Source organism: Pseudophryne corroboree, chromosome 6, assembly GCF_028390025.1.
Source record: "Pseudophryne corroboree isolate aPseCor3 chromosome 6, aPseCor3.hap2, whole genome shotgun sequence".
Taxonomy (NCBI): Eukaryota; Metazoa; Chordata; class Amphibia; order Anura; family Myobatrachidae; genus Pseudophryne; species Pseudophryne corroboree.
Genome location: NC_086449.1, coordinates 493,488,338 through 493,514,966, shown reverse-complemented (window position 1 = coordinate 493,514,966; position 26,629 = coordinate 493,488,338). Strand labels below are relative to the sequence as shown.

Below are 26,629 nucleotides of genomic sequence, written 5' to 3'. Positions count from 1 at the left end.
TTGGTTTGATCTTTTCACCTCCCAGATTGTAAAAGGATGTGTGTATACTCTTTGCAGTAGGGGACCATGTGTGACCTGTGGTACAATCTTACCTATTTTCTTGTCAACACCCTCTAAGGCGTATATTTCCTAAAGCTTCTAAAAATGAAAAGTGGTAAAATTGCCCACAGCAACCAATCAGATTCTGTCTATAATTTAATACAATAGAGAAATTATAGACCTAATCTGATTGTTATTATTCATTTTTAGAAGCTTTAGTAAATTTACTACTAACTCTACACAGATGACAAAAGTGTCTTAAGAAGGGCATACTCTCATAAACCTCAGCTAGTTTTATGAGGTTAAGGGACCCAAGACATTTGTCAAATGAATTCCCTTCCTGGCAAATCCATAAATTGGCCATAGGAGTGACAAGTCACAGGTTCCTAGCCTCCAAGCAGAATTAAGCAGGTAATTAAGTGACCCTGCTTGTTTGACATGGAAAATCTGTGTTGTAAGAACAAAGGGCCAAGGAAGGAGGAGGCTGTCGAGGGAGATGTCCCAAGGTGCACTAGTTCACTTCTAAACAAGGCTGGGCCATTTAATTTATTTTGGTACTCAGAGAGTTAAAGTCAAAGGTGGGGGTCCAGGAGCAGCTTGTTGAAAGATAAAATGTCTGGTGAATATATGGGATTTGTACACTTCCTAGGAGAAGCAGAGATGCTGAGGTATTAAATCAATTTTTAAGTGATCTCCTTCACGCCAGTTCATACTTCATATTTCATTGTGAGTTATGCAATTTATTCCGTTTTTATTTCTGAAATAATTCTGCTTATTGTATGTCAAACTTCTTTTGGTAGCTAAGCCTTTGAAAATATTTTCAAACTAAACACAGTTAATTTAGTGTCCGTCTCTGTGTTCTTGAAGAATCTATAGACCTCTAAGTGCAAAAATATATGCTGCATGAATGTAATATTATCATTTGAATATTAATAATTGTGTATAGGTAGAAGCAAAGGGCTACCTCGTGACCAATCACCAAAATTTACGTGCTGGTGGCATTGACATTGTGTTATTAACCACAAGTGCTAAAGAAATAAGCACAAACAGCATCTTCGGATTGGCGTATCTGAGAGCCAGCTGGGTTTGTAACACCACACCTTCATAAATATACCTCTGTGTCTGAAGGAAGTTCAACAGCAGTATAAGGTACCAAGGAGAGAGGGGGAACTATAACTGAAGGAGAGAAACAAAAAAACAGTAAATGCTTCTCCAGATGGGATGCAGCTTAGGGCAGTCCCACTAGATATGGAAAGAGCCCACTGCAGGAAAACCTCTCCAGTAGTTATTAGAGGCCTGTGATGAGATGTGATGCAGTGTAAAGGGGAACAAGGTACCATCTATACAAAAGCTTATAGACATTTTCCTTTGTGCAAATGCATAAGGAACTGGAGGCAGTGCCGAGCCTAATATCCTCCCAATCCACATTCCCCAAGCATTCCCAAAGATCTCTCTCCCAGGCCATTCAATGTGATTATCTAAAGAAACCTGCAAATATAGTTCCTCATAGAGAAAGGAGATCAACCCCTTGGTAGAGTACTGCCTAAGACAAAGGGACTTAAAAGATGCGAGAGGTCTAGAGCTAACGCCGGAATTAGTGGAAGGATGAAAGTGTCAAATCTGAGAATTAGTACTTCAAGTCAGTTAAAGAAGAGAGGATAGGGTCCCTAGTGAGGTCATTTAGATATCTAATTCCCCCAGATAGCCATGGCTCGAAGGCAGAAGGAGTACATCCCGGAGGAAAGTCTTTGTTATTAAATAAAAGAATAAGTGCAATTTAAATTTAGCATTACTATTAGGAGAGAGAGATGATGGGATGGGTATAAGTAGAAAGAGGACATCTGTGTCTGGGGAGTCACAGCAAAACAGTCCACGCCAAAATAGATTGTGCCTCGATCAGCGGCCAAATCCTAGCTTTACAAGGACAATTCTAGAGGACACACTGGGTGAGCTGAGCTGCTAGATAGTAAAACCTGAAGTCGGGTATACTGGGGGTACACCTTCATGAACGGCGTTGAAAGTGTTTAAGACAGACTCTAGGCCATTTATGTTACCAAATGAAGTATGAAACATAGTGCTGCAAGTACTTAAACACATAGAAGGAACCCAAATCAGAAGGGTCTGAAACAAAAAGAATTACATTAATTTTCACTGATATATAAATGGGTTGCCATTTTGCTAAGTCACTGGAAGTTGAATAGAGGAGAGTGAGAAAAAAATAGCTTGAAACTATTGATAGAGGGTTTTGGTGATGTAACTGGGATACATTTATGTGACTGGCGGTCACAATATGGATGCCGGAATCTCGGCATCTGAAAATCCCGCCGGTCGGCATGCCGACCAACAGGGACTATAGAGTGGGAATACAATCTTTCCACCGAGCCCGCAAGGGGCTTCATTGCGCTTGGCCCCTGGCTGGCCATCCAACAGCCGGGATCCCACTGTTGGTATTGTGACCGCCAGTCTCCTGACTGCTGGTCACACATACTAAATATAGGATTTTAAGACCTACCGGTAAATCCTTTTCTCGTAGTCCATAAGGGATATTGGGGAAATCTAGTATGATGGGTATAGGCGGGGTCCAAAGGAGCCAGTGCACTTTAAATTTGTTCAGCTGGGTGTGCTGGCTCCTCCCCTGTATGCCCCCTCCCACAGGCAGTCATGGGTAAAAAAAAAAAAAAGGAGAAAGGACATCTGAGAGAAGGAACATAAACAGAAAAGGTGGTGAGATTTACACACCAGTACACCACTAACATACAACAACCAGCAACAGCTGGTAACAACAAAAGCAACAGCTGAACAAGTACCTATAGAACAAGAACCTGCAGGTAACTATAGAACAAGAACCTGCAGAAAAGTCTACGCACTGAGGCGGGCGCCCAATATCCCTTTGGACTACGAGAAAAGATCAGCCCACTGATCTAGTATAGGGGGCCTTTAGAGACTGAGGAACAGTTAAGGTTGCCTACTCATAGGCCTGTTGGATAGTAAGCCTGATCCAACGAGCAATGGACTGCTTGGAAGCAGGGCAACCCTTTTTCTGCGCATCATAGAGCACGAACAAGGAATCCGTTTTTATGACCAGAGCTGTGCGCTTGACATAGATCTTCAAGGCACGCACAGCATCCAATGCCTCCGGAGGAGCAGTAGCGTCAGAACTGGATGGAATAACAATAGGTTGATTCAGATGAAACGCGGAGGGAACCTTCGGCAGGAACTGCTGTCTAGTCCGGAGCTCCGCTCTGTCCTTGTAAAAGACCAAATACGGACTTCTACACGATAAAGGCCCCCAATTCTGAAACATGTCAAGCAGAAGCTAGGGCCAGTAACATCACCGTCTTCCACGTGAGGTGCTTATCTTCTACCGTCATCAGAGGTTCAAATCAGGAGGACTGTAGAAATGCCAACACTACATCCAAATCCCAGGGTGCCGTAGGCGGCACAAAAGGTGGTTGTATGTGGAGTACCCCTTGCAAGAAGGTCTGAACTTCTGGCAACATTGCCAATTTCTTCTGGAAGAAAATGGAGAGGGCTGAAATCTGGACCTTAATGGAACCCAGAAGTAAGCCCTTATCCACACCAGCCTACAGGAAACATAGGAAACGTCCCAAGTGAAACACTGCAGGCGAATACGTGTGTTACTCGCACCAAAAGACATATCTCCTCCAGATATGATGATAGTATTTTGACGTCACAGGTTTTCTGGCCTGAACCATGGTAGCAATAACCTTCTTGGAAAGGCCCTTGTGAGCTAGGATGTTCCGCTCAACCTCCATGCCATCAAATAAAGTCGCCATAAGTCCGGGCAGACGAATGGTCCTTGTTGAAGAAGATCTCTTCGTAGTGGTAGAGGCCAAGGGTCTTCGACGGACAGGTCCAGAAGATCCGCATACCACGCCCTCCGAGGCCAATCCGGGGCTATTAGAATTGCCTGGACACCTTGATTCCTGATTCTCTTTAGCAGCCTTTGGAGCAATGGAATCGGAGGAAACAGGCAGACTAGCCCGTACGGCCAAAGCAAAGCCAGTGCGTCCACTGCTCTCACCTGAGGGTCCCCTGGTCCGTGAGCAATACCAGGGAAGTTTCTTGTTGAGCCGAGAAGCCATCAGGTCTATTTGTGGGTGGAGATCATGACGACTCAGGAAGTCCGCCTCCCAGTTGTCCACACCCGGAATGAAGATTGATGACATTGCTCTTGCATTTCTTTCCGCCCACAGAAGTATTTTGGAGACCTCTCGCATGCAGGCTGTGCTTTTTGTCCCTTCTTGTCGATTGATATACGCCACCGCCGTGGCGTTGTCCGACTGCACCTGGATCGCGTGATCTCTGAGCAGAGGAGAAGCCTGAAGCAGAGCATTGTAGATTGCCTGAAGTTCCAGAATGTTGATTGGAAGGAGGGCTTCGTGGGCTGACCACCTGCCCTGGAACTGCGCCCCTTGGGTGACAGCTGCAAATCCCCGTAGACTCGCATCCGTCGTGAGGAGGGTCCAATCCTGTATCCCCAAACTTCAACCTTCCAGGAGATTGGAGGACTGTAGCCACCACAGGAGGGAAATCCTGGCCTCAGGTGACAGCCGAATCATCCGGTGCATCTGCAGATGTGATCCGGACCACTTGGTCAGGAGATCCAACTGAAACGTTCTGGCATGGAACCTCTCATACTGGATCGCCTCGTATGAGGCAACCATTTTTCCCAACAATCTTAGGCAAAGATGGACGGACACTCGAGTAGGTCGGAGCACCATGCGGACCATCTCCTGAAGTGTTTTCGCCTTGTCCTCTGGAAGAAACACCTTCTGTGACACAGTATCCAACAACATCCCCAGAAACAGGAACCTCTGAGTTGGACATCTGTAAGTTGAGAATCCACCCATCGTCCGACAGAAGATGGATGGTGCATTCGATATGGAGCAACAAAAGCTCCCTGGATCTTGCCTTTATCAGAAGATCGCCCAGATAAGGGACCACATTGACCCCCTGGACCCGGAGTTGGAACATCATCTCCGCTATCACCTTTGTGAACACCCTCGGGGCTGTGGACAGGCCGAAGGGTAGTGCTTGGAATTGGAAGTGATTGTTTAGTAGGGCAAACCACAGGTACGCCTGATGAGGCAGCCAAATCGGAATATGGAGATAGGCGTCCTTGATATCCAAGGAGACCATAAATTCCTGTTCTTCCAGGCCCGAAATCACTGCTCGCAGGGATTCCATCTTGAACACCTTCAAGTAAGGATTCAAGGATTTGAGATTCAAAATGGGTCTGACCGAACTGTCCAGTTTCGGCACCACAAACAGGTTTGAGTAAAACCCCTTGCCGCGTTGCGTTAGTGGTACTGGAAATATGACGCAGCTTGATTTGAAACGAGATCTCTGACCCAGACATCCTGGCAGGAAGTCTCCCAGGCTCGGCTGAAGTGACGCACTCTTCTAGCTCCCACCTCAAACCCCTTGGGGTGGGTGGGCACAGTCATGCTGAGGCCTTAGTGTAAGCAAAACTGGTGGACTGTTCCTGAGAACTGCTTGCAGGTTTTCTGGACTTACCTCTGGTGCCTCTGGCCGCATTGGAGGCACATCTAGCCTTAGATCGAAATCTGTAAGACTGAAAGGACTGGACAGATGGCCCCAGATAGGAATGCCTCGCCAGAGGGGGAAAACGTGGATTTCCCAGCTGTAACTTTGGAAATCCAGGTATCCAATTCGACCCCAAAAAGCCATTCCCCAGAAAAGGGGAAGGGATTCCACACTACGTTTGGATTCTGCGTCCGCAATCCACTGATGCAATTACAAGGCCCTGCGCACCGACACTGCCAGGGCAGAAGTTCGAGCATTAATGTTCCCCATCTCCTTGAGCAAATCACAGAGGACCCGGGTAGTGTCCTGAATGTGCTTCAGGAGGGTTACCACAGTAACTAAGGGCATATCCTCCGAGAGGACTCCTTGAATTTGAGTGGCCAAAGAATGAATAGAATGGGTCATTCAGCAACCCGCAACGACCGGTCTTTGTGATATACCGGCTGCTGTGTATATAGATTTTAGGGTAGTCTATCTTCCTATCCCCAGGATCCTTCATGGTAAAAGGAGCCCGGGGCGGGCAGCACCGCCTTTTTAGACAGGTGAGACTGAGACATCCACCCCAGGGTGTTCCTCACAAAATTTTCTACCTACAGGAGCAAATGGGAAAGCGCGCAAAAAATTTTTTGGACACTTTGAATTTTTTGTCTGGATTTTTCCAGGCATGTTTGAATAAGTCATCTAACTCTGGAGAATCACGGAAAGTGACATTAGGCTTGTTTTGTACAAAGAAAAACGACTGCTGTGACGCAGCGTCCTCTAGAGGGAGCTTTAATACATCCCTTATAGCCAAAATGAGGAGTTCAATACCCTGAGCAGCATCGGGATCCCCACTAACGGGATCCAGGTCATCCCCATCATCCTGTATATCATCATCTGTATCAGATAGAATAGCAGGTAAACCACGCTTCTGAGGACCTGCATGAGAGAGGGGAGCTGTGTATCTGCCGTAGTAGCTAAATCTGCAACAGCTTGTTGCAGTAGCTGAGTTTTCTGCACATTAGCATTGAGCTGGGATGACATATTAGACATCATAGTCTTAAGAGAGTCTTAAGAGACCCTAACCAGTGGGGCTCTGGACCCTCTCCCCCAACCTCTTCACTGATTTGTGAAGATTGACTGCATTGTTCACAGGAAACAGAGTCATTAGAGAATGGAGAGAATCTAGTGTGACATACAATGCATAGCTTGTGTTTACCCATATTTCACAGTAAGCACAATAACATACACATATACATACTACTGTATGTGAGAGGAGAGAGAGAGAGAGAGAGAGAGAGAGAGAGAGAGAGAGAGAGAGAGAGAGAGAGAGAGGGGACACCAGCACACCCTGAGCTGCACAGCCCCAGTGAGGCTGTCAGCTCCCTATAATACAGTAAACACTAACAATTATTGTCCTAAATAGGATCAGGATAGTGTACACAAGCGTCTCTCCCCCTTTGCTACACCCTGTACCAGATATCCAGCGTGGCTGAGGAGTCAGGAAGCGCTCTGTGTGCTGTATTTGGGTGCAGTAAGCAAAGGAAGGCGCCAAAACGCCTCAGGTCCCGCTCTGAGGTAGCTCAGCCCCCTCCAATGGCGCCGGAGTTACATACATATTTTATACTGGCAAAGGTCTCCTTTTAAGCGTAAAACATCACACAAGTGCTAAAAAAAGGGGATTGTATAGTTTGCTGCGCTGTAAAGAGCTGCTCTGGGGTTTTTTTTAGATCCAAAGATCAATATGTTGGAAATTTTGACCGAGCGCTGTGTGTGCTAATGAATAATGATTACAATGTGAACTTAAAGACATGTATATATACATGAAAATAAAATAATAATAAAAAAATATAATAAAAATAAAAATGATAAAAATACAAAAGGAGAAGGAGAAAAAGAAATTAATGGAAAAAGGGAATGAAAAAAGGGGGGTTAAGAAAAAAGAGGTGAAATGTAGGGGGAAATAAAAGAACAGATTATAAGTGCAAGGGCTAATGTTTACAGCTCCTTTAATGTTTTTTTGATGGAGCTCTTTGACACTTGGATAAAATTTCAATTGACACAGTCTTTGTGGGTAAATACTGGCCCTATCTTACCCTACTTCACGTGCTGTGCTGGGGCCGCTCTCTGTGCCGATTGCCCGTGACCGGAAGTTCGGGTGTTCACTTTCGGTGCTACGAATGCTGGCGGCGGTGGGGCTGTCTTCGGGAGGGCTAAGCCGTCCTCCTACATGTGCTGTGCTGTGGCCGCTCTCTGCGCCAATTAGCCGTGACCGGAAGTTCGGGCGTCTGCTTCCGGTACTTCGAATGCTGGCGGCGGCGGTGTCTTCGTCCTCTGTGTCAGCTCCTTTTACTCTCCAACGCGTTTCAAATCCTAATCTGGATTCTTTATCAAGGAACACTTGATAAAGAATCGTAAGGCACCTCGTAAGGCCGTTGACCCACCCCACCCCCCAACTCCCACGGTGCAGGTATGCTGTTGTCCAGACAGCATACCAAAAATAATAAAAGTTTAAAAGAAATTGAAGAAACTCTCTGGAGCTGTAGAGATGTGCATCCTCTCCTGAGGGCACTTTTTTCTAAACTGCCTGTGGGAGGGGGCATAGAGGGGAGGAGCCAGCACACCCAGTTGAAGAAATTTGGACCCCGTCTATACCCATCATACTAGATTTCCCCAATATCCCTTATGGATGCTAGAGAAATTATATAGATGTTTACATGGGTTGGGTATGGTGCCACTGAAAAAGAAAGAAACCAGCCAGGTGTGATTTCCTAGAATCCGAAGTAAAAATTAAGACACTCAGGTTTTTTGTGGGTTAATCTTATAATCAAAATTATAGACATAGGAGTCAATCTCTAAAACATAAACGGGGATTGCGGCAGTCTGATCAGAGTGTTAAAATAAATTGTCTGCATACAATGGTATCTTATGCTCCAGACCTCAGTCTGAATATTGTGACTGTCAGGATGGGACCAAACTGTGGCAGTGAGGAGTTCTAAGAGCAGAGTAAATATAAGGGTAGATAGAGAGGGCTGCCCTAGCTGGTTCTGTGGAGATTTAATGGGCTTCGCCATTGACGAGATAACGCCATTGACAGACACAATCGCAGAAGGAGAACAATACAAGGACATGATACCAGTGAGGAATTTTCCACTGAAGCCCATCAACCTGAGCATGAACAGATAAGAAATATACGTTATGGTGGGAACTTACCGTTGATAACGTGATTTCTCTTATGTCCACAGGTATCCACAGGATAACATTGGGATATTGTCGAGCGACAGCGAGAATGGCACCAACACGGTCACAAGCTTTCTGGCCCCCAGGATACATTGGGGCCTTCACCATATAGTCCCGCCTACTGACTCAGTCAAATCAGTTCTCTCTACAGCGATTTTAGGCAGGAACCTCAGGTAGAGACCTGTTTAGGCGATAAGAACACACATGCACACCCTTCCATACAAGAAGGAAGAGGTTTTAGTGATTGTCTAGATCCTCAAATCAGATGCGTCAGGGTTGGATCCCTGTGGATACCTGTGGACATAAGAGAAATCACGTTATCAACGGTAAGTTCCCACCATAACGTATATTTCTCTGGCTGGGTCCACAGGATAACATTGGGATTCCCAAAGCCATTTTAGTGGTGGGGACGCTCCTGATTGCACAGGAGGACCTTTCGCCCGAAGTCTGCGTCATGAGAGGCAAAAGTATCCAAGGCATAATGTCTAATGAATGTGTTTATGGAAGACCATGTGGCTGCCCTACATATCTGTTCTGCTGAAGCACCCTGTTGTGCTGCCCAAGAAGGACCTACCTTACATGTAGAGTGTGCAGAGACATTAGCCGGAATAGGGAGATCTGCATGAGAATAAGCTTCTGATATTACCATTCGGAGCCATCTCGCCAGCGTCTGTTTACTAGCAGGCCATCCTCTTCTATGGAATCCGTAGAGGATGAAGAGAGAATCTGTTTTTCTGATGGCACTAGTACGATCTATGTAGATTCTTAAAGCCCGGACCACGTCCAGCGACGCTTCTCCCGCAGAAAGTCCCGATACCTGAAAAGCTGGGACTACAATCTCTTCATTCAGGTGAAACTTTGATACCACCTTTGGAAGATAACTAGATCTCGTTCTGAGAACTGCTCTGTCTGGGAAAAAACTTAGAAAAGGAGACTTACACTTACATAATGCTCCTAAATCTGACACTCTTCTGGCTGACGCCATTGCCAGTAAAAAAAGAACTTTAGCCGTTAACCACTTAAGATCTGCTCTCTTAAGTGGTTCAAACAGAGGACCCTGGAGAAATCTAAGAATTCAATTCAAATCCCAGGGAGCTGCAGGAGGAACAAATGGAGGTTGAATATGTACTACTCCTTGGAAAAACGTACGTACATCCTGTAAAAAAAATCAGCAATCTTTTGCTGAAACCATACAGTTAACGCTGATACTTGAACCCTCAAGGAAGCAACTTTCAAACCTTTATCCAATCCTGCTTGAAGGAAATCCAAAATCCTGGACACTTTAAAAGATCTCGGATTGAATTTTGTTCCAGTACACCAATAAATATAGGCCTGCCATATTCTATGATACACACGTGCCGAAGAACGCTTTCTTGCTCTAAGCATAGTTTGGATTACTTGTTTCGAAAATTCTTTAGCCTCTAAGATAGAAGTTTCAACAGCCACGCCGTCAAAGACAGGCGATCCAGATGATTGTGACAACAAGGACCCTGCATTAGCAGATCTGGACGTTGAGGGAGCAGTATCGGCGCTTCACGGACATTCTCAACAGATCTGTGTACAAATGCCTTCTTGGCCAAGCTGGAGCTATTAGAATCATTGCTCCTTTTGCTTGTTTTATCTTTCTCACTACTCTGGGTAACAGAGATATTAGAGGGAACAGATACGCCAGCTGAAACCTCCATTCTACTGACAGTGCGTCTACAAGGACCGCTCCTGGGTCCCTTGTTCTCGATCCATACCTTGGAACTTTGTTGATTAGACGAGACGCCATATGGTCTATCTCTGGTAGACCCCATCTGTTCACCAGTGTCTAAAACACTTCTGGGTGTAGTGCCCATTCGGTTTCCTGAATGGTGTGCCGACTGAGAAAATCCGCTTCCCAGTTTAGTACACCCGGGACAAATACTGCTGACAATGCTGGGAGATGGAGTTCTGCCCATTTTAGAATGGGAGTTACTTCCTCCATCAGTCTCTTGCTGTGAGTACCTCCCTGATGATTGAGGTATGCTACTGCCGTCGCCTTGTCTGAGTGAATCTGGACTGGTCTTCCCTGCAAACTGTCCTTTGCCTGAACTAGAGCCAAGTAAACGGCCCTTATTTCTAACAGATTTATTGGCAGGCGACTTTCCCTTGCGGTCCATTTTCCCTGGAACCATAGGCTTCCGAGTACCGCCCCCCAGCCCTGCAGGCTGGCATCTGTTGTCAGGACTTGCCACTCTTTTATCCAAAAGGGTCTCCCCTTGTTTAAATGGTCTGTCTGTAGCCACCACGCTAGAGACCTTTTTACACTTACTGGAAGCTTTATCGTCTGCTTTTTTATCGTCTGATGATTTCCGTTCCATTTGGTCAGAATAAGGTGCTGCAATGGTCTGGAATGGAATTGCGCATATTCCACCATGTCGAAGGTTGATACCATCAGACCCAACAGTCGCATTGCTGCATGCATGGACTGACATTGTCTGGGCGTGCAACGCTTCCTGAGCCAAGACCTGCACCTTGACTATCTTTTTCTCTGGTAGGAGAACTTTCTGTAGGTCTGAATCCAATATGGCCCCCAAATGAACCATCCGCTGTGACGGATTCAGGGACGACTTTTCCCAATTTATGAGCCACCTGTGTCTCTGTAAACAAACTATCGTCTGTTGAAGATGGCTCAACAGTAAATCTTGCGAATGTGCCAAGATTAACAGGTCGTCTAGGTATGGGAATATTCTTATCCCCTGTTTGCGCAGACAAGCTGCCATAACCACCATGATCTTGGTAAACATCCTGGGTGCTGTAGCTAGCCCAAAAGGCAGAGCTTGGAACTGAAAATGTTCCTGGAGGATAGCAAACCTGAGGTAACACTGATGCGACAGTGCTATAGGCACATGTAGGTAAGCATGCCGTACATCCAGAGATACCATGTAATCTCCCGGTTCCATAGCCAACATTATGGAGCGTAACGTCTCCATGTGGAACTTTGGGATCCAAATGTATTTGTTCAACATTTTCAGATTGAGAATTGGTCGATATGACCCATTTGGTTTCTGGATTAGAAATAGATTGGAGTAAAACCCCTGTCCCCTTTGTGATGGAGGTACTGGGACAATCACACCTGACTGCAGCAATTTTTGGACTGCTTCTGGCAGGGCATTGGCCCTCGACTCTATACGAGACGGGCTGGTGCAAAAAAATCTTTGAGGAGGCTGCCTCTTGAATGGGAACCCATACCCCTGAGATACTACCTTCTGCACCCAAGCATCTGCTGTTGATTGTTGCCATATGTGTGCAAAATGAAGGAGTCGGCCCCCAACCCTGGAATCCTCCAGGCGGAGGCCCGTCTCTTCAGGCTGACGGTTTCTGTTCAGGCTTGGAAGCTGGCTTTTTGCTAGCCCACTGCTTCCTACCCCTGGATTTAAACTGGGGTTGCTTAGGCTCCTCTTTATCTTTCGCTTTACTTTGCCAACGAAATGAGCGAAATTTTAAACCCTTAGACTTAGGGTTATAAGTAACCGGAAATCTGACCTTTCGATAGCCTCTGATTCTAGGATATCCGATAAAGGTTTTCCAAATAATATATTACCGACAAAAGGCAATGCTTCCAATTCCTTCTTGGATTCCGCATCTGCCTTCCAGGTACGTAGCCAAACTGCTCTGCGAGCGACTACTGTCAAGGCTGAAGCTTTAGAAGCAACTGTACCTACATCAATTGCTGCTTCTTCCAAATACTAGGCAGATTGTCTTAAACTGCAAAAACGATCCTCTTGCTCCCTAGTAGGAGAAGGAATGTCATTCTCTAGTTCCTCTATCCATTTGCCCATTGCCTTTGCTACCCAGGCCGAAACCATAGCAGGTCTTACTACTGCTCCTACTAGAGAAAATATATTTTTCAAAAGGCTCTCTACCCTTCTGTCTGTGACATCATTTAGTGAGGTAGATGACAGTGGTAAAGCAGATTTATGCACGAGTCGCAGAACATGTGTATCTACTTTTGGAGGAACTTCTCTTTTCGAACAATCCACAGCTAGAAATGGATAATAAGAATCCCATCTTTTAGGAATCTTATACTTTTTACTGGGCGCCGCCCAAGACTCATCCATCATTTCCGTCAGCTCATCTGACGCTGGGAATTCAGCTTTCACTGATTTTGTTCGTTTAAATACAGGTGCTTTAGCCTTTAACACTGTCTTGGATGGCTCTTCCAACGAGAGAACAGCTTTCACAGCATTAATAAGTTCAGCTACATCATCTGAACTAAAACTCTGCGACTGATCATCATACGGAGTATTCAAATCTATTGTATCATCATCCGATGTATCATCTTGTGTAGTCTGCCACACAGACGTATCTGTCTTAGTCTTACCTGTCCCTTGGTTGCTTGTAGAGGCTACTGGAACCAAGCCATAGGAAGGGAGCTGCATGTATGGGTTCATAGTGTAACCTAACCCTTGAGGTGGTGCTACTGGAGTTAATCTGTCCACTATCGAAGATAGAGTCTTTGCGAACATATTCCATGGTGGCTCTGTTGGTGGTTGAACCAACTCCTGTTTTTTACTTCGCTGAAAAGCGAAACAGTTCGCACACAAACCCTCATAAGTGACCAATTGATTCATATCAATTACCCCTGACTTACAAGACAAGCATGTTAGTGCTGTAGGAGTGCTTGATAAATTCTCCTTGTCACTTTTGCCGCTCACAGACATGGTAATAATCTGTTACTGACTACACAATTTGTGACTGGAAATCACCCTATATGTAAGTATATAGAGGTGAGATCAATCTGACTACAGTGCACCTGATTTGAGGGTCAGAACTGGACTGACATTACACAGAAACGTCAGCACACATACTAGTAGTCAGTCACATGTTAAAGCATTAGACATTGCCATATGAGAATACAACCTCCATAACAACTTATACATAAGTAGGAAAATTGTACTTCTGTTTTAAAACTGGTTCTTTTTTCAACATAACATGCAGAAAACACAGTAATATACAGGTCTCATATGCAATAGGTACTAAAAATTAACTATTCATAGTAAGAAGTAGAGAGAATTTTTAGTACTGTACACCCTGCCTCCGGAGAGCGGGATACAGGGAGACTCACCACACTTCCATATCCAAGCAAATACGCTCATAAGACGTTGAATGGATTCAGACGCTACTGATGTACACTACCGCACTTGATAACTGATAACGGACACGGTGGCTCACTGACGGACACGGATGCTGAGCGGCTTCCCCGTGTATGCAGACGCTAAGGCCTGCGACTCGGTCTGGGCGGGAACTCTAGTGTACACAACCGCAGCGTCTAAGCAGCGACAGAGTACCCTCGTGGTAGCGTCTGAGCCGGAAGTGAGGTCATTCAGTTCATGAAACGAGAGACGCGCGGAAACTGCCCATGAACTGGGCGGCCAGGAGAGCGTCTAAATCCCCCAGTTGACTTAAACTCCCAGGATCGCGGCCTCTACCTAGTCCTGGCGCCTATGATCCCCGGAGCGTAGCGCTGTCGCACTCGAGATGTTTGGCGCATCAGCACACTGTTTGTAGTCTCCACCAAATCAGTGTAGCTGTGTCCTGACCCCTCTAGTAAGAGGAAGTCCATAGACTCACAGTCTCCCCATGCTCCGGCCACAGCCTGGTTACGTCTGCTGGACCTGCTAGAACATCCGACACAGACGCCCGTCGAGACAGCACTAATACCCGAAGGTAAGCGTTGTTGCAACCTGGTGAGGAGTTGTTGGAGCGACTCTGTCTCTAGTATGCGTTTAAGACGCTGTTAAGAGAAGTCGCTCAAAAAAACAATATAGTAAGTCTATAAAAATAAAATAATAAAAGCTTGAGGCTGCTACTCTCAGCAGCCCTGCGACCATGCGGCTTCCTGCCGCACCAAGCAAAAAATAAGAATTTACTTACCGATAATTCTATTTCTCATAGTCCGTAGTGGATGCTGGGACTCCGTCAGGACCATGGGGAATAGCGGGCTCCGCAGGAGACAGGGCACATCTAAAAAAGCTTTTAGGTCACATGGTGCGTACTGGCTCCTCCCCCTATGACCCTCCTCCAAGCCTCAGTTAGGTACTGTGCCCGGACGAGCGTACACAATAAGGAAGGATCTTGAATCCCGGGTAAGACTCATACCAGCCACACCAATCACACCGTACAACTTGTGATCTGAACCCAGTTAACAGTATGATAACACAAACGAAGTAGCCTCTGAACAGATGGCTCACAACAACAGTAATAACCCGATTTTTGTAACAATAACTATGTACAAGCATTGCAGACAATCCGCACTTGGGATGGGCGCCCAGCATCCACTACGGACTATGAGAAATAGAATTATCGGTAAGTAAATTCTTATTTTCTCTAACGTCCTAGTGGATGCTGGGACTCCGTCAGGACCATGGGGATTATACCAAAGCTCCCAAACGGGCGGGAGAGTGCGGATGACTCTGCAGCACCGAATGAGAGAACTCCAGGTCCTCTTTAGCCAGAGTATCAAATTTGTAAAATTTTACAAACGTGTTCTCCCCTGACCACGTAGCTGCTCGGCAAAGTTGTAATGCCGAGACTCCTCGGGCAGCCGCCCAGGATGAGCCCACTTTCCTTGTGGAATGGGCCATTACAGATTTAGGCTGTGGCAGGCCTGCCACAGAATGTGCAAGTTGGATTGTACTACATATCCAACGTGCAATCGTCTGTTTAGACGCAGGAGCACCCAACTTGTTGGGTGCATACAATGTAAACAACGAGTCAGATTTTCTGACTCCAGCTGTCCTTGAAATATATATTTTTAATGCTCTGACAACGTCCAGTAACTTGGAGTCCTCCAAGTCGCTAGTAGCCGCAGGCACCACAATAGGCTGGTTCAAGTGAAATGCCGAAACCACCTTAGGGAGAAATTGAGGACGTGTCCTCAATTCTGCCCTGTCCGAATGGAATATCAGATATGGGCTTTTGTATGACAAAGCTGCCAACTCCGAAACTCTCCTGGCTGAAGCCAGGGCCAACAGCATGGTTACCTTCCATGTAAGGTATTTTAAATCTACCGATTTTAAAGGCTCAAACCAATGAGATTTGAGAAAATTTAGAACCACGTTCAAATCCCACGGTGCCACTGGAGGCACTATTGGGGGTTGTATATGTAGTACACCTTTGACAAAAGTTTGTACTTCAGGCACTGACGCCAATTCCTTCTGGAAGAAAATTGATAAGGCCGAAATTTGAACTTTAATGGACCCCAATTTGAGGCCCATAGACAATCCTGCTTGCAGGAAATGTAAGAATCGACCCAATTGAAATTCTTCCGTTGGAGCCTTCTTGGCCTCACACCACGCAACATATTTTCTCCAAATGCGGTGATAATGTTGTGCGGTCACTTCTTTCCTGGCTTTAATTAAAGTAGGAATAACTTCCTCAGGAATGCCCTTCTCTTTTAGAATCCGGCGTTCAACCGCCATGCCGTCAAACGCAGCCGCGGTAAGTCTTGGAACATACAAGGTCCCTGCTGAAGCAGATCCCTTCTTAGAGGTAGAGGCCACGGATCCTCCGTGAGCATCTCTTGAAGTTCCGGATACCAAGTTCTTCTTGGCCAGTCCGGAGCTACCAGTATTGTTCTTACTCCTCTTTTCCGTATAATTCTCAGTACCTTTGGTATGAGAGGCAGAGGAGGGAACACATACACTGACTGGTACACCCACGGTGTTACCAGAGCGTCCACAGCTATTGCCTGAGGGTCTCTTGACCTGGCGCAATACCTGTCCAATTTTTTGTTGAGGCGAGACGCCATCATGTCCACCTTTGGTTTTTCCCAACGGTTCACAATCATGTGGAAAACTTCTGGATGAAGTCCCCACTCTCCCGGGTGAAGGTCGTGTCTGCTGAGGAAATCTGCTTCCCAGTTGTCCACTCCCGGGATGAACACTGCTGACAGTGCTACGACATGATTCTCCGCCCAGCGCAGAATCCTTGCAGCTTCTGCCATTGCACTCCTGCTTCTCGTGCCGCCTTGTCGGTTTACGTGGGCGACTGCCGTGATGTTGTCGGACTGGATCAACACCGGCTGACCCTGAAGCAGCGATTTTGCCAGGCTTAGAGCATTGTAGATCGCTCTTAGCTCCAGTATATTTATGTGAAGAGACGTCTCCAGGTTTGACCACACGCCTTGGAAGTTTCTTCCCTTTGTGACTGCTCCCCAACCTCGTAGGCTGGCATCCGTAGTCACCAGGACCCAGTCCTGTATGCCGAATCTGCGGCCCACTAACAGATGGGCAGTCTGCAACCACCACAGGAGAGACAACCTTGTTCTCGGTGACAGTGTTATCCGCTGATGCATGTGCAGATGCGATCCGGACCATTTGTCCAGCAGATCCCACTGAAATGTTCGTGCATGGAATCTGCCGAATGGAATCGCTTCGTACGAAGCCACCATCTTTCCCAGGACTCTTGTGCATTGATGTACTGACACAGTTCCTGGTTTTAGGAGGTTCTTGACAAGTTCGGATAACTCCCTTGCTTTCTCTTCCGGGAGAAATACCTTTTTCTGAACAGTGTCCAGAATCATGCCCAGGAACAGCAGATGTGTTGTCGGGGTCAATTGAGATTTTGGAAGATTTAGAATCCACCCGTGTTGCTGAAGCACTACTTGTGTTAGCGCTACACCGACTTCCAGCTGTTCTCTGGACTTTGCCCTTATCAGGAGATCGTCCAAGTAAGGGATAATTAATACGCCTTTTCTTCGTAGAAGAACCATCATTTCGGTCATTACCTTGGTAAAGACCCGAGGGGCCGTGGACAACCCAAACGGCAGCGTTTGAAACTGATAATGACAGTCTTGTATCACGAACCTGAGATACCCTTGGTGTGAGGGGTAAATCGGGACATGTAGATAAGCATCTTTTATGTCCAAGGACACCATGAAGTCTCCTTCTTCCAGATTCGCTATCACTGCTCTGAGTGACTCCATCTTGAACTTGAATTTCTTTATGTACAGGTTCAAGGATTTCAGATTTAGAATAGGCCTTACCGAACCGTCCGGTTTCGGTACCACAAATAGTGTGGAATAATACCCCTTTCCCTGTTGTAGGAGGGGTACCTTGACTATCACCTGCTGAGAATACAGCTTGTGAATGGCTTCTAAAACCGACGTCCTTTCTGAGGGAGACGTTGGTAAAGCAGACTTTAGGAACCGGCGAGGGGGAGACCTTTCGAACTCCAGCATGTAACCCTGAGATACTATCTGCAGGACCCACGGGTCCACTTGTGAGTGAACCCATTGATTGCTGAAAATCTTGAGTCGACCCCCCACCGTTCCTGAGTCCGCTTGTAAAGCCCCAGCGTCATGCTGATGGCTTTGTAGAAGCCGGGGCGGGCTTCTGTTCCTGGGCAGGGGCTGCTTGCTGCCCTTTCTTACCCTTTCCTCTGCCTCGCGGCAGATAAGACTGTCCTTTTGGTCGCTTTTTATAGGAGCGAAAGGACTGCGGCTGAAAAGACGGTGTCTTTTTCTGTTGGGAGGGGGTCTGAGGTAAAAAAGTGGATTTGCCGGCAGTTGCCGTGGCCACCAGGTCCGAAAGACCGACCCCAAACAATTCCTCTCCTTTATATGGCAATACTTCCATATGCCTCTTGGAATCCGCATCACCTGACCACTGTCGCGTCCATAAACTTCTTCTGGCAGATATGGACATCGCGCTTACTCTTGATGCTAGAGTACAAACATCCCTCTGAGCATCTCGCATATAAAGGAAAGCATCCTTTAATTGCTCTAGAGTCAATAAAATACTGTCCCTATCCAGGGTCTCAATATTTTCAGTCAGAGAATCCAACCACACTACCCCAGCACTGCACATCCAGGCTGAGGCTATTGCCGGTCGCAGTATAACACCAGTATGTGTGTATATACTCTTCAGTGTAGTTTCCAGCCTCCTATCTGCTGGATCCTTGAGGGCGGCCGTATCAGGAGACGGCAACGCCACTTGCTTTGATAAACGTGTGAGCGCCTTATCCACCCTAGGGGGTGTTTCCCAGCGCGCCCTAACCTCTGGTGGGAAAGGGTATAATGCCAATAACTTCTTGGAAATTAGCAGTTTTCTATCGGGGTTAACCCACGCTTCATCACACACGTCATTCAATTCCTCTGATTCTGGAAAAAATACAGGTAGTTTTTTCACCCCCCACATAATACCCCTTTTTGAGGTACCAGCAGTATCAGAGATCTGCAAAGCCTCCTTCATTGCCGTGATCATATAACGTGTGGCCCTATTGGAAAATACGTTTGTTTCTTCACCGTCGACACTAGATTCATCTGTGTCGGTACCCGTGTCGACTGACTGAGGTAAAGGACGTTTTACAGCCCCTGACGGTGTCTGAGACGCCTGAACCGGTACTAACTGGTTTGCCGGGCGTCTTATTTCGTCAACTGACTTTTGTAATGTGCTGACATTATCACGTAATTCCATAACTAAAGCCATCCATTCCGGTGTCGACTCCCTAGGGGGTGACATTACCATCATCGGCAATTGCTCTGCCTCCACACCAACATCGTCCTCATACATGTCGACACACACGTACCGACACACAGCAGCCACACAGGGAATGCTCTAATCGAAGACAGGACCCCCTAGCCCTTTGGGGAGACAGAGGGAGAGTTTGCCAGCACACACCAAAAGCGCTATAAATGTATATAAACAACCCTAGAAGGTGTTGTTTACTATATATGCGCTCTTAATATATAAATATCGCCAATTTATGCCCCCCTTCTCTTTGTTACCCTGTTTCTGTAGTGCAGTGCAGGGGAGAGACCTGGGAGCCTTCCTCACCAGCGGAGCTGAGCAGGAAAATGGCGCTGAGTGCTGAGGAGAATAAGCTCCGCCCCTTTTTCGGCGGGCTTTTCCCCGGTTTTTAAGAAACTGGCCTGGGTTAAAATACATACATATAGCCTTAATGGCTATATGTGATGTATTTATTTTGCCACTAAAGGTAATTATATTGCTGCCCAGGGCGCCCCCAGCAGCGCCCTGCACCCTCCGTGACTGAGTCAGTGAGCCGTGTGACAACAATGGCGCACAGCTGCCGTGCTGTGCGCTACCTTCAAGAAGACTGAGGAGTCTTCTGCCGCCTGCTTTCCGGACCTCCGTTCTGCCGTCTCTTCAGCGTCTGTAAGGGGGATCGGCGGCGCGGCTCCGGGACGAACCCCAGGCTGACCTGTGTTCCGACTCCCTCTGGAGCTAAGTGTCCAGTAGCCTAAGACTCCAATCCATCCTGCACGCAGGTGAGTTGGAAATCTCTCCCCTAAGTCCCTCGATGCAGTGATCCTGTTGCCAGCAGGAATCACTGAGATTGAAACCTAAAAAAAAACTTTTCTAAACAGCTCTTTAGGAGAGCCACCTAGATTGCACCCTCTCGGACGGGCACAAAAACCTAACTGAGGCTTGGAGGAGGGTCATAGGGGGAGGAGCCAGTACGCACCATGTGACCTAAAAGCTTTTTTAGATGTGCCCTGTCTCCTGCGGAGCCCGCTATTCCCCATGGTCCTGACGGAGTCCCAGCATCCACTAGGACGTTAGAGAAAAACTGATTTGACTGAGTCAGTGGGCGGGACTATATGGTGAAGGCCCCAATGCATCCTGGGAGGCCAGAAAGCTCGTGACCGTGTTGGTGCCATTCTCGCTGTCGCTCGACAATATCCCAATGTTATCCTGTGGATAATCCTGTGGACCCAGCCAGAGAAATAAGACTGAAAGCTTTTTTTAGCTTCTAGCTCCATGATAAGAGAAGAATGCTTTAATTGATGGATAGAGTGAATCAGGTCGATGATGCGTCTCGTGTTATTTGTACCAAAGGCAACTATTCAGAAAAGTCGGAGCTCCTGACTGGAACAGATCAGATATGGTGAAGACTAAATCATTTCAGTCAGAAGTTCCCACTTTTCTGTAGTCTTGGATGCAGACTGATTCTTCTCCAGGAATATTGGTGAAATTTGTGATGTGCTCTTCTGATCCCATTTTATTTAAGTACAGTACATGTTTTTAATCTTGTATACCTATATTACAGTTTTTGTAAACAATATATTTTTTTTTATATCCGTTGTATTTGGTGCTAAGCTTTTGCTATAATTTGAATTGTTCATCTGATTCACCCTATTGTTCATCGGATTCACCCTAACGCTAGAAGTTAAGGGTATAAAGACTACCTGACCACCTGTTGCATATTACCTCACTTTGAGATTAAATGGAACTCTAACTACTGCACTATGAGCAGCTTCCTGTTTTGTTGTTTGTTCTTTAGATCTGTTGCTGGCTGTCTTGTTGGACTCCTTGCAACAGGAAGAGCTGCATTTTAATAGTGCATTGAGGTTTTTTTTTCATATACATAACACTTTAAACACCAAACGACTACTGTGCTGTGATACAATTGAAAATCTCAAAATATTTTTGCACTTTTGTCATTAAATATATCAAACTGATTTTCACATCATACTAACCTCTTAATGTCTCTGTGAACATGATTGTTTTCATGCAAATATTTGATACCCTGTGCTGTTCCAAATACAATATTACATCTCATATGCCAGGACAATGGAGCAGTGTTATTCTGGAAGAAAAACAGATTTACATACAATTACTAGATTACTATGCAGAGGCAACAATACCAGCAGAGCATTCACATATTGTCTAGAACTAAAAGGAGCATCAACAAATACATTCCAAGAATAAAATAAAGAAAACTGAACAGCATGGTAAATTTGTATATACTGTATCTCTCTCGTATATATATATATATATATATATATATATATATATATATACACACACATACACATATATACGCATATGCTGACAAGTGCGTCCGTATTGCTATCGCCATCTACAGATGGCGCAAGCAGTACAGTGTAATCCAGTGGTAACTTAAGCTTACTACTGTTTTTAAAATAATGAAGGGAGGGTATAACCTCTTTAGCAAGTGCAAAAGGGTTATGGTTTGTTGCTAAATGTAACCCTGTTGTAATCAAAATGTTATATGTATTAAAATGGGCAAAACAATAAATTCACCCTATACAAGGATGGATTCTCACTTTCTCACTATAATATACATCCCAAAAAATGATGACATACTTTTATATATTAGAGGAGAGAAAAGTCTGCCTGGAAAAAAAATAAGAATTTACTTACCGATAATTCTATTTCTCGTAGTCCGTAGTGAAATGCTGGGAACTCCGTAAGGACCATGGGGAATAGCGGCTCCGCAGGAGACTGGGCACAAAAGTAAAAGCTTTAGGACTACCTGGTGTGCACTGGCTCCTCCCCCTATGACCCTCCTCCAAGCCTCAGTTAGGATACTGTGCCCGGACGAGCGTACACAATAAGGAAGGATTTTGAATCCCGGGTAAGACTCATACCAGCCACACCAATCACACCGTACAACCTGTGATCTGAACCCAGTTAACAGCATGATAACAGAGGAGCCTCTGAAAAGATGGCTCACAACAATAATAACCCGATTTTTGTAACAATAACTATGTACAAGTATTGCAGACAATCCGCACTTGGGATGGGCGCCCAGCATCCACTACGGACTACGAGAAATAGAATTATCGGTAAGTAAATTCTTATTTTCTCTGACGTCCTAGTGGATGCTGGGAACTCCGTAAGGACCATGGGGATTATACCAAAGCTCCCAAACGGGCGGGAGAGTGCGGATGACTCTGCAGCACCGAATGAGAGAACTCCAGGTCCTCCTCAGCCAGGGTATCAAATTTGTAGAATTTAGCAAACGTGTTTGCCCCTGACCAAGTAGCTGCTCGGCAAAGTTGTAAAGCCGAGACCCCTCGGGCAGCCGCCCAAGATGAGCCCACCTTCCTTGTGGAATGGGCTTTTACAGATTTTGGCTGTGGCAGGCCTGCCACAGAATGTGCAAGCTGAATTGTACTACAAATCCAACGAGCAATAGTCTGCTTAGAAGCAGGAGCACCAAGCTTGTTGGGTGCATACAGGATAAACAGCAAGTCAGATTTTCTGACTCCAGCGGTCCTGGAAACATATTTTCAGGGCCCTGACTACGTCCAGCAACTTGGAGTCCTCCCAAGTCCCTAGTAGCCGCAGGTACCACAATAGGCTGGTTCAAGTGAAACGCTGAAACCACCTTAGGGAGAAATTGAGGACGAGTCCTCAATTCCGCCCTGTCTGAATGGAAGATCAGATAAGGGCTTTTACAGGATAAAGCCCGCCAATTCTGACACGCGCCTGGCCGAGGCCAGGGCCAACAACATGACCACTTTCCATGTGAGATATTTTAACTCCACAGATTCAAGTGGTTCAAACCAATGTGACTTTAGGAACCCCAAAACTACATTGAGATCCCAAGGTGCCACTGGAGGCACAAAAGGAGGCTGTATATGCAGTACCCCTTTTACAAACGTCTGAACTTCAGGAACTGAAGCTAGTTCTTTCTGGAAGAAAATTGACAGGGCCGAAATTTGAACCTTAATGGACCCCAATTTTAGGCCCATAGACACTCCTGTTTTCAGGAAATGCAGGAATCGACCTAGTTGAAAATTCCTCCATCGGGGCCTTACTGGCCTCGCACCCCGCAACATATTTTCGCCAAATGCGGTGATAATGCTTTGCGGTTACATCCTTCCTGGCTTGATCAGGGTAGGGATGACTTCATCCGGAATGCCTTTTTCCTTCAGGATCCGGCGTTCAACCGCCCTGCCGTCAAACGCAGCCGCGGTAAGTCTTAGAATAGACAGGGTCCTTGCTGGAGCAGGTCCCTTCTTAGAGGTAGAGGCCACGAGTTTTTTGTTTAGGTGGGACGCCATCATGTCCACCTTTGGTTTTTCCCAATGGTTTACAATCATGTGGAAGACTTCTGGGTGAAGTCCCCACTCTCCCGGGTGGAGGTCGTGCCTGCTGAGGAAGTCTGCTTCCCAGTTGTCCACTCCCGGAATGAACACTGCTGACAGTGCTATCACATGATTTTCCGCCCAGCGAAAAATCCTTGCAGCTTTTGCCATTGCCCTCCTGCTTCTTGTGCCGCCCTGTCTGTTTACGTGGGCGACTGCCGTGATGTTGTCCGACTGGATCAGCACCGGCTGACCTTGAAGCAGAGGTCTTGCTTGGCTTAGGGCATTGTAAATGGCCCTTAGCTCCAAAATATTTATGTGAAGTGATGTCTCCAGGCTTGACCACAAGCCCTGGAAATTTCTTCCCTGTGTGACTGCTCCCCAGCCTCGCAGGCTGGCATCCGTGGTCACCAGGACCCAGTCCTGAATGCCGAATCTGCGGCCCTCTAAAAGATGAGCACTCTGCAACCACCACAGGAGAGACACCCTTGTCTTTGGTGACAGGGTTATCCGCTGATGCATCTGAAGATGCGATCCGGACCATTTGTCCAGCAGGTCCCACTGGAAAGTTCTTGCGTGGAATCTGCCGAATGGAATTGCTTCGTAGGAAGCCACCATTTTTCCCAGGACCCTTGTGCACTGATGCACTGACACTTGGCCTGGTTTTAGGAGGTTTCTGACTAGTTCGGATAACTCCCTGGCTTTCTCCTCCGGGAGAAAACACCTTTTTCTGGACTGTGTCCAGGATCATCCCTAGGAATAGAAGGCGTGTCGCCAGGATCAGCTGCGATTTTGGAATATTGAGAATCCAACCGTGCTACCGCAGCACTATCTGAGATAGTGCTACCCCGACTTCCAACTGTTCCCTGGATTTTGCCCTTATCAGGAGATCGTCCAAGTAAGGGATAACTAAAAACTCCCTTCTTTCGAAGGAGTATCATCATTTCGGCCATTACCTTGGTAAAGACCCGTGGTGCCGTGGACAATCCAAACGGCAGCGTCTGAAACTGATAGTGACAGTTCTGTACCACAAACCTGAGGTACCCTTGGAGAAGGGTAAATTGGGACATGTAGGTAAGCATCTTTGATGTTCAGAGAGACCATATAGTCCCCTACTTCCAGGTTTGCAATCACTGCTCTGAGTGACTCCATCTTGAATTTGAACCTTTGTACGTAAGTGTTCAAGGATTTTAGATTTAAAATTGGTCTCACCGAGCCGTCCGGCTTCGGTACCACCAATAGTGTGGAATAGTACCCCTTTTCCTGTTGCAGAAGGGGTACCTTGATTATCACCTGCTGGGAATACAGCCTGTGAATGGCTTGCAATACTGTCTCCCTGTCTGAGGGAGACGTCGGTAAAGCAGACTTTATGAAACGGCGAGGGGAAGACGTCTCGAATTTCTTGAGACGGGCCCCCACCGTGCCTGAGACCGCTTGTAAAAGCCCCAGCGTCATGCTGAGGACTTTGCGGAGGCGGGAGAGGGCTTTTGTGGGAATTGGCTGTTTGCTGCAGCCTTTTTCCTCTCCCTCTGCCACGGGGCAGAAATGAGGCGCCTTTTGCCCGCTTTATGGGGCCGAAAGGACTGCGCCTGATAATACGGCGTCTTCTTAGGTTGAAAAGCTACCTGGGGTAAAAATGTGGATTTTCCAGCCGTTGCCGTGGCCACCAGGTCTGTTAGACCTACCCCAAATAACTCTTCCCTTTTATAAGGCGATACTTCCATATGCCTTTTGGGATCAGCATCACCTGACCACTGTCTTGTCCATAACCTTCCTCTGGCAGAAATGGACAGCGCACTTACTCTTGATGCCAGTCGGCAAATATCCCTCTGTGCATCACGCATATATAGAAATGCATCTTTTAACTGCTCTATAGTTAGTAATATACTGTCCCTATCTAGGGTATCAATATTGTCAGTCAGGGAATCCGACCAAGCCACCCCAGCACTGCACATCCAGGCTGAGGCGATTGCTGGTCGCAGTATCACACCCGTGTGAGTGTATATACATTTTAGGATATTTCACTGCTTTCTGTCAGTAGGTTCCTTAAGGGCGGCCGTATCCGGGGACGGTAGTGCCACCTGTTTAGACAAGCGTGTGAGCGCTTTATTCACCCTAAAGGGTGTTTCCCAACGTGCCCTATCCTCTGGCGGGAAGGGGTATGATGCCAATAACTTTTTTATCGGGGGAAACCCACGCATCATCACACACTTCATTTAATTCCTCAGATGCAGGAAAAACTACAGGCAGTTTTTTCTCACCCAACATAATACCCTTTTTAGTGGTACTGGTATTATCAGAAATGTGTAAAAACATTTTCCATAGCCTCAATCATGTAACGTGTGGCCTTACTGGAAGTCACATTCGTCTCTTAATCGTCGACACTGGAGTCAGTATCCGTGTCTGTATCTGCCATCTGCGGTAACGGGCGTTTTAGAGCCCCAGATGGCTTTTGAGACACCTGGACAGGCACAGACTGAGTCGCCGGCCGTCTCATGTCATCAATCTTTTGTAAAGAGCTGACACTGTCACGTAATTCCTTCCATAAGCTCATTCACTCAGGTGTCGACTCCCTAGGGGGTGACATCTCTGTTACAGGCAATTGCTCCGCCTCCACCTCATTTTCCTCCTCATACATGTCGACACAACGTACCGACGCACAGCACACACACAGGGAATGCTCTGATAGAGGACAGGACCCCACTAGCCCTTTGGGGAGACAGAGGGAGAGTATGCCAGCACACACCAGAGCGCTATATATATATATATATACGGGGATAACCTTATATAAGTGTTTTTCCCCTTATAGCTGCTGTATTGTTATACTGCGCCTAATTAGTGCCCCCCTCTCTTTTTTAACCCCTTTCTGTAGTGTAGTAACTGCAGGGGAGAGCTAGGGAGCTTCCCTCCAACGGAGCTGTGAGAGAAAATGGCGCCAGTGTGCTGAGGAGATAGGCTCCGCCCCCTTCT

The 26,629-nt window shown here is 46.5% G+C and overlaps 1 protein-coding gene across 1 annotated transcript in view; it reads right to left on the bottom strand.

Moving 5' to 3' along the window:
* IRAK4 (interleukin 1 receptor associated kinase 4) overlaps positions 1-26,629 on the bottom strand; it is a 110,855-nt gene that overhangs the window by 11,143 nt on the left and 73,083 nt on the right. Inside the window, exon 8 of the mRNA XM_063927343.1 lies at positions 21,299-21,408. Coding sequence (XP_063783413.1) covers positions 21,299-21,408 — 110 coding nt within the window. The remainder of the gene's footprint in view (positions 1-21,298; positions 21,409-26,629) is intronic.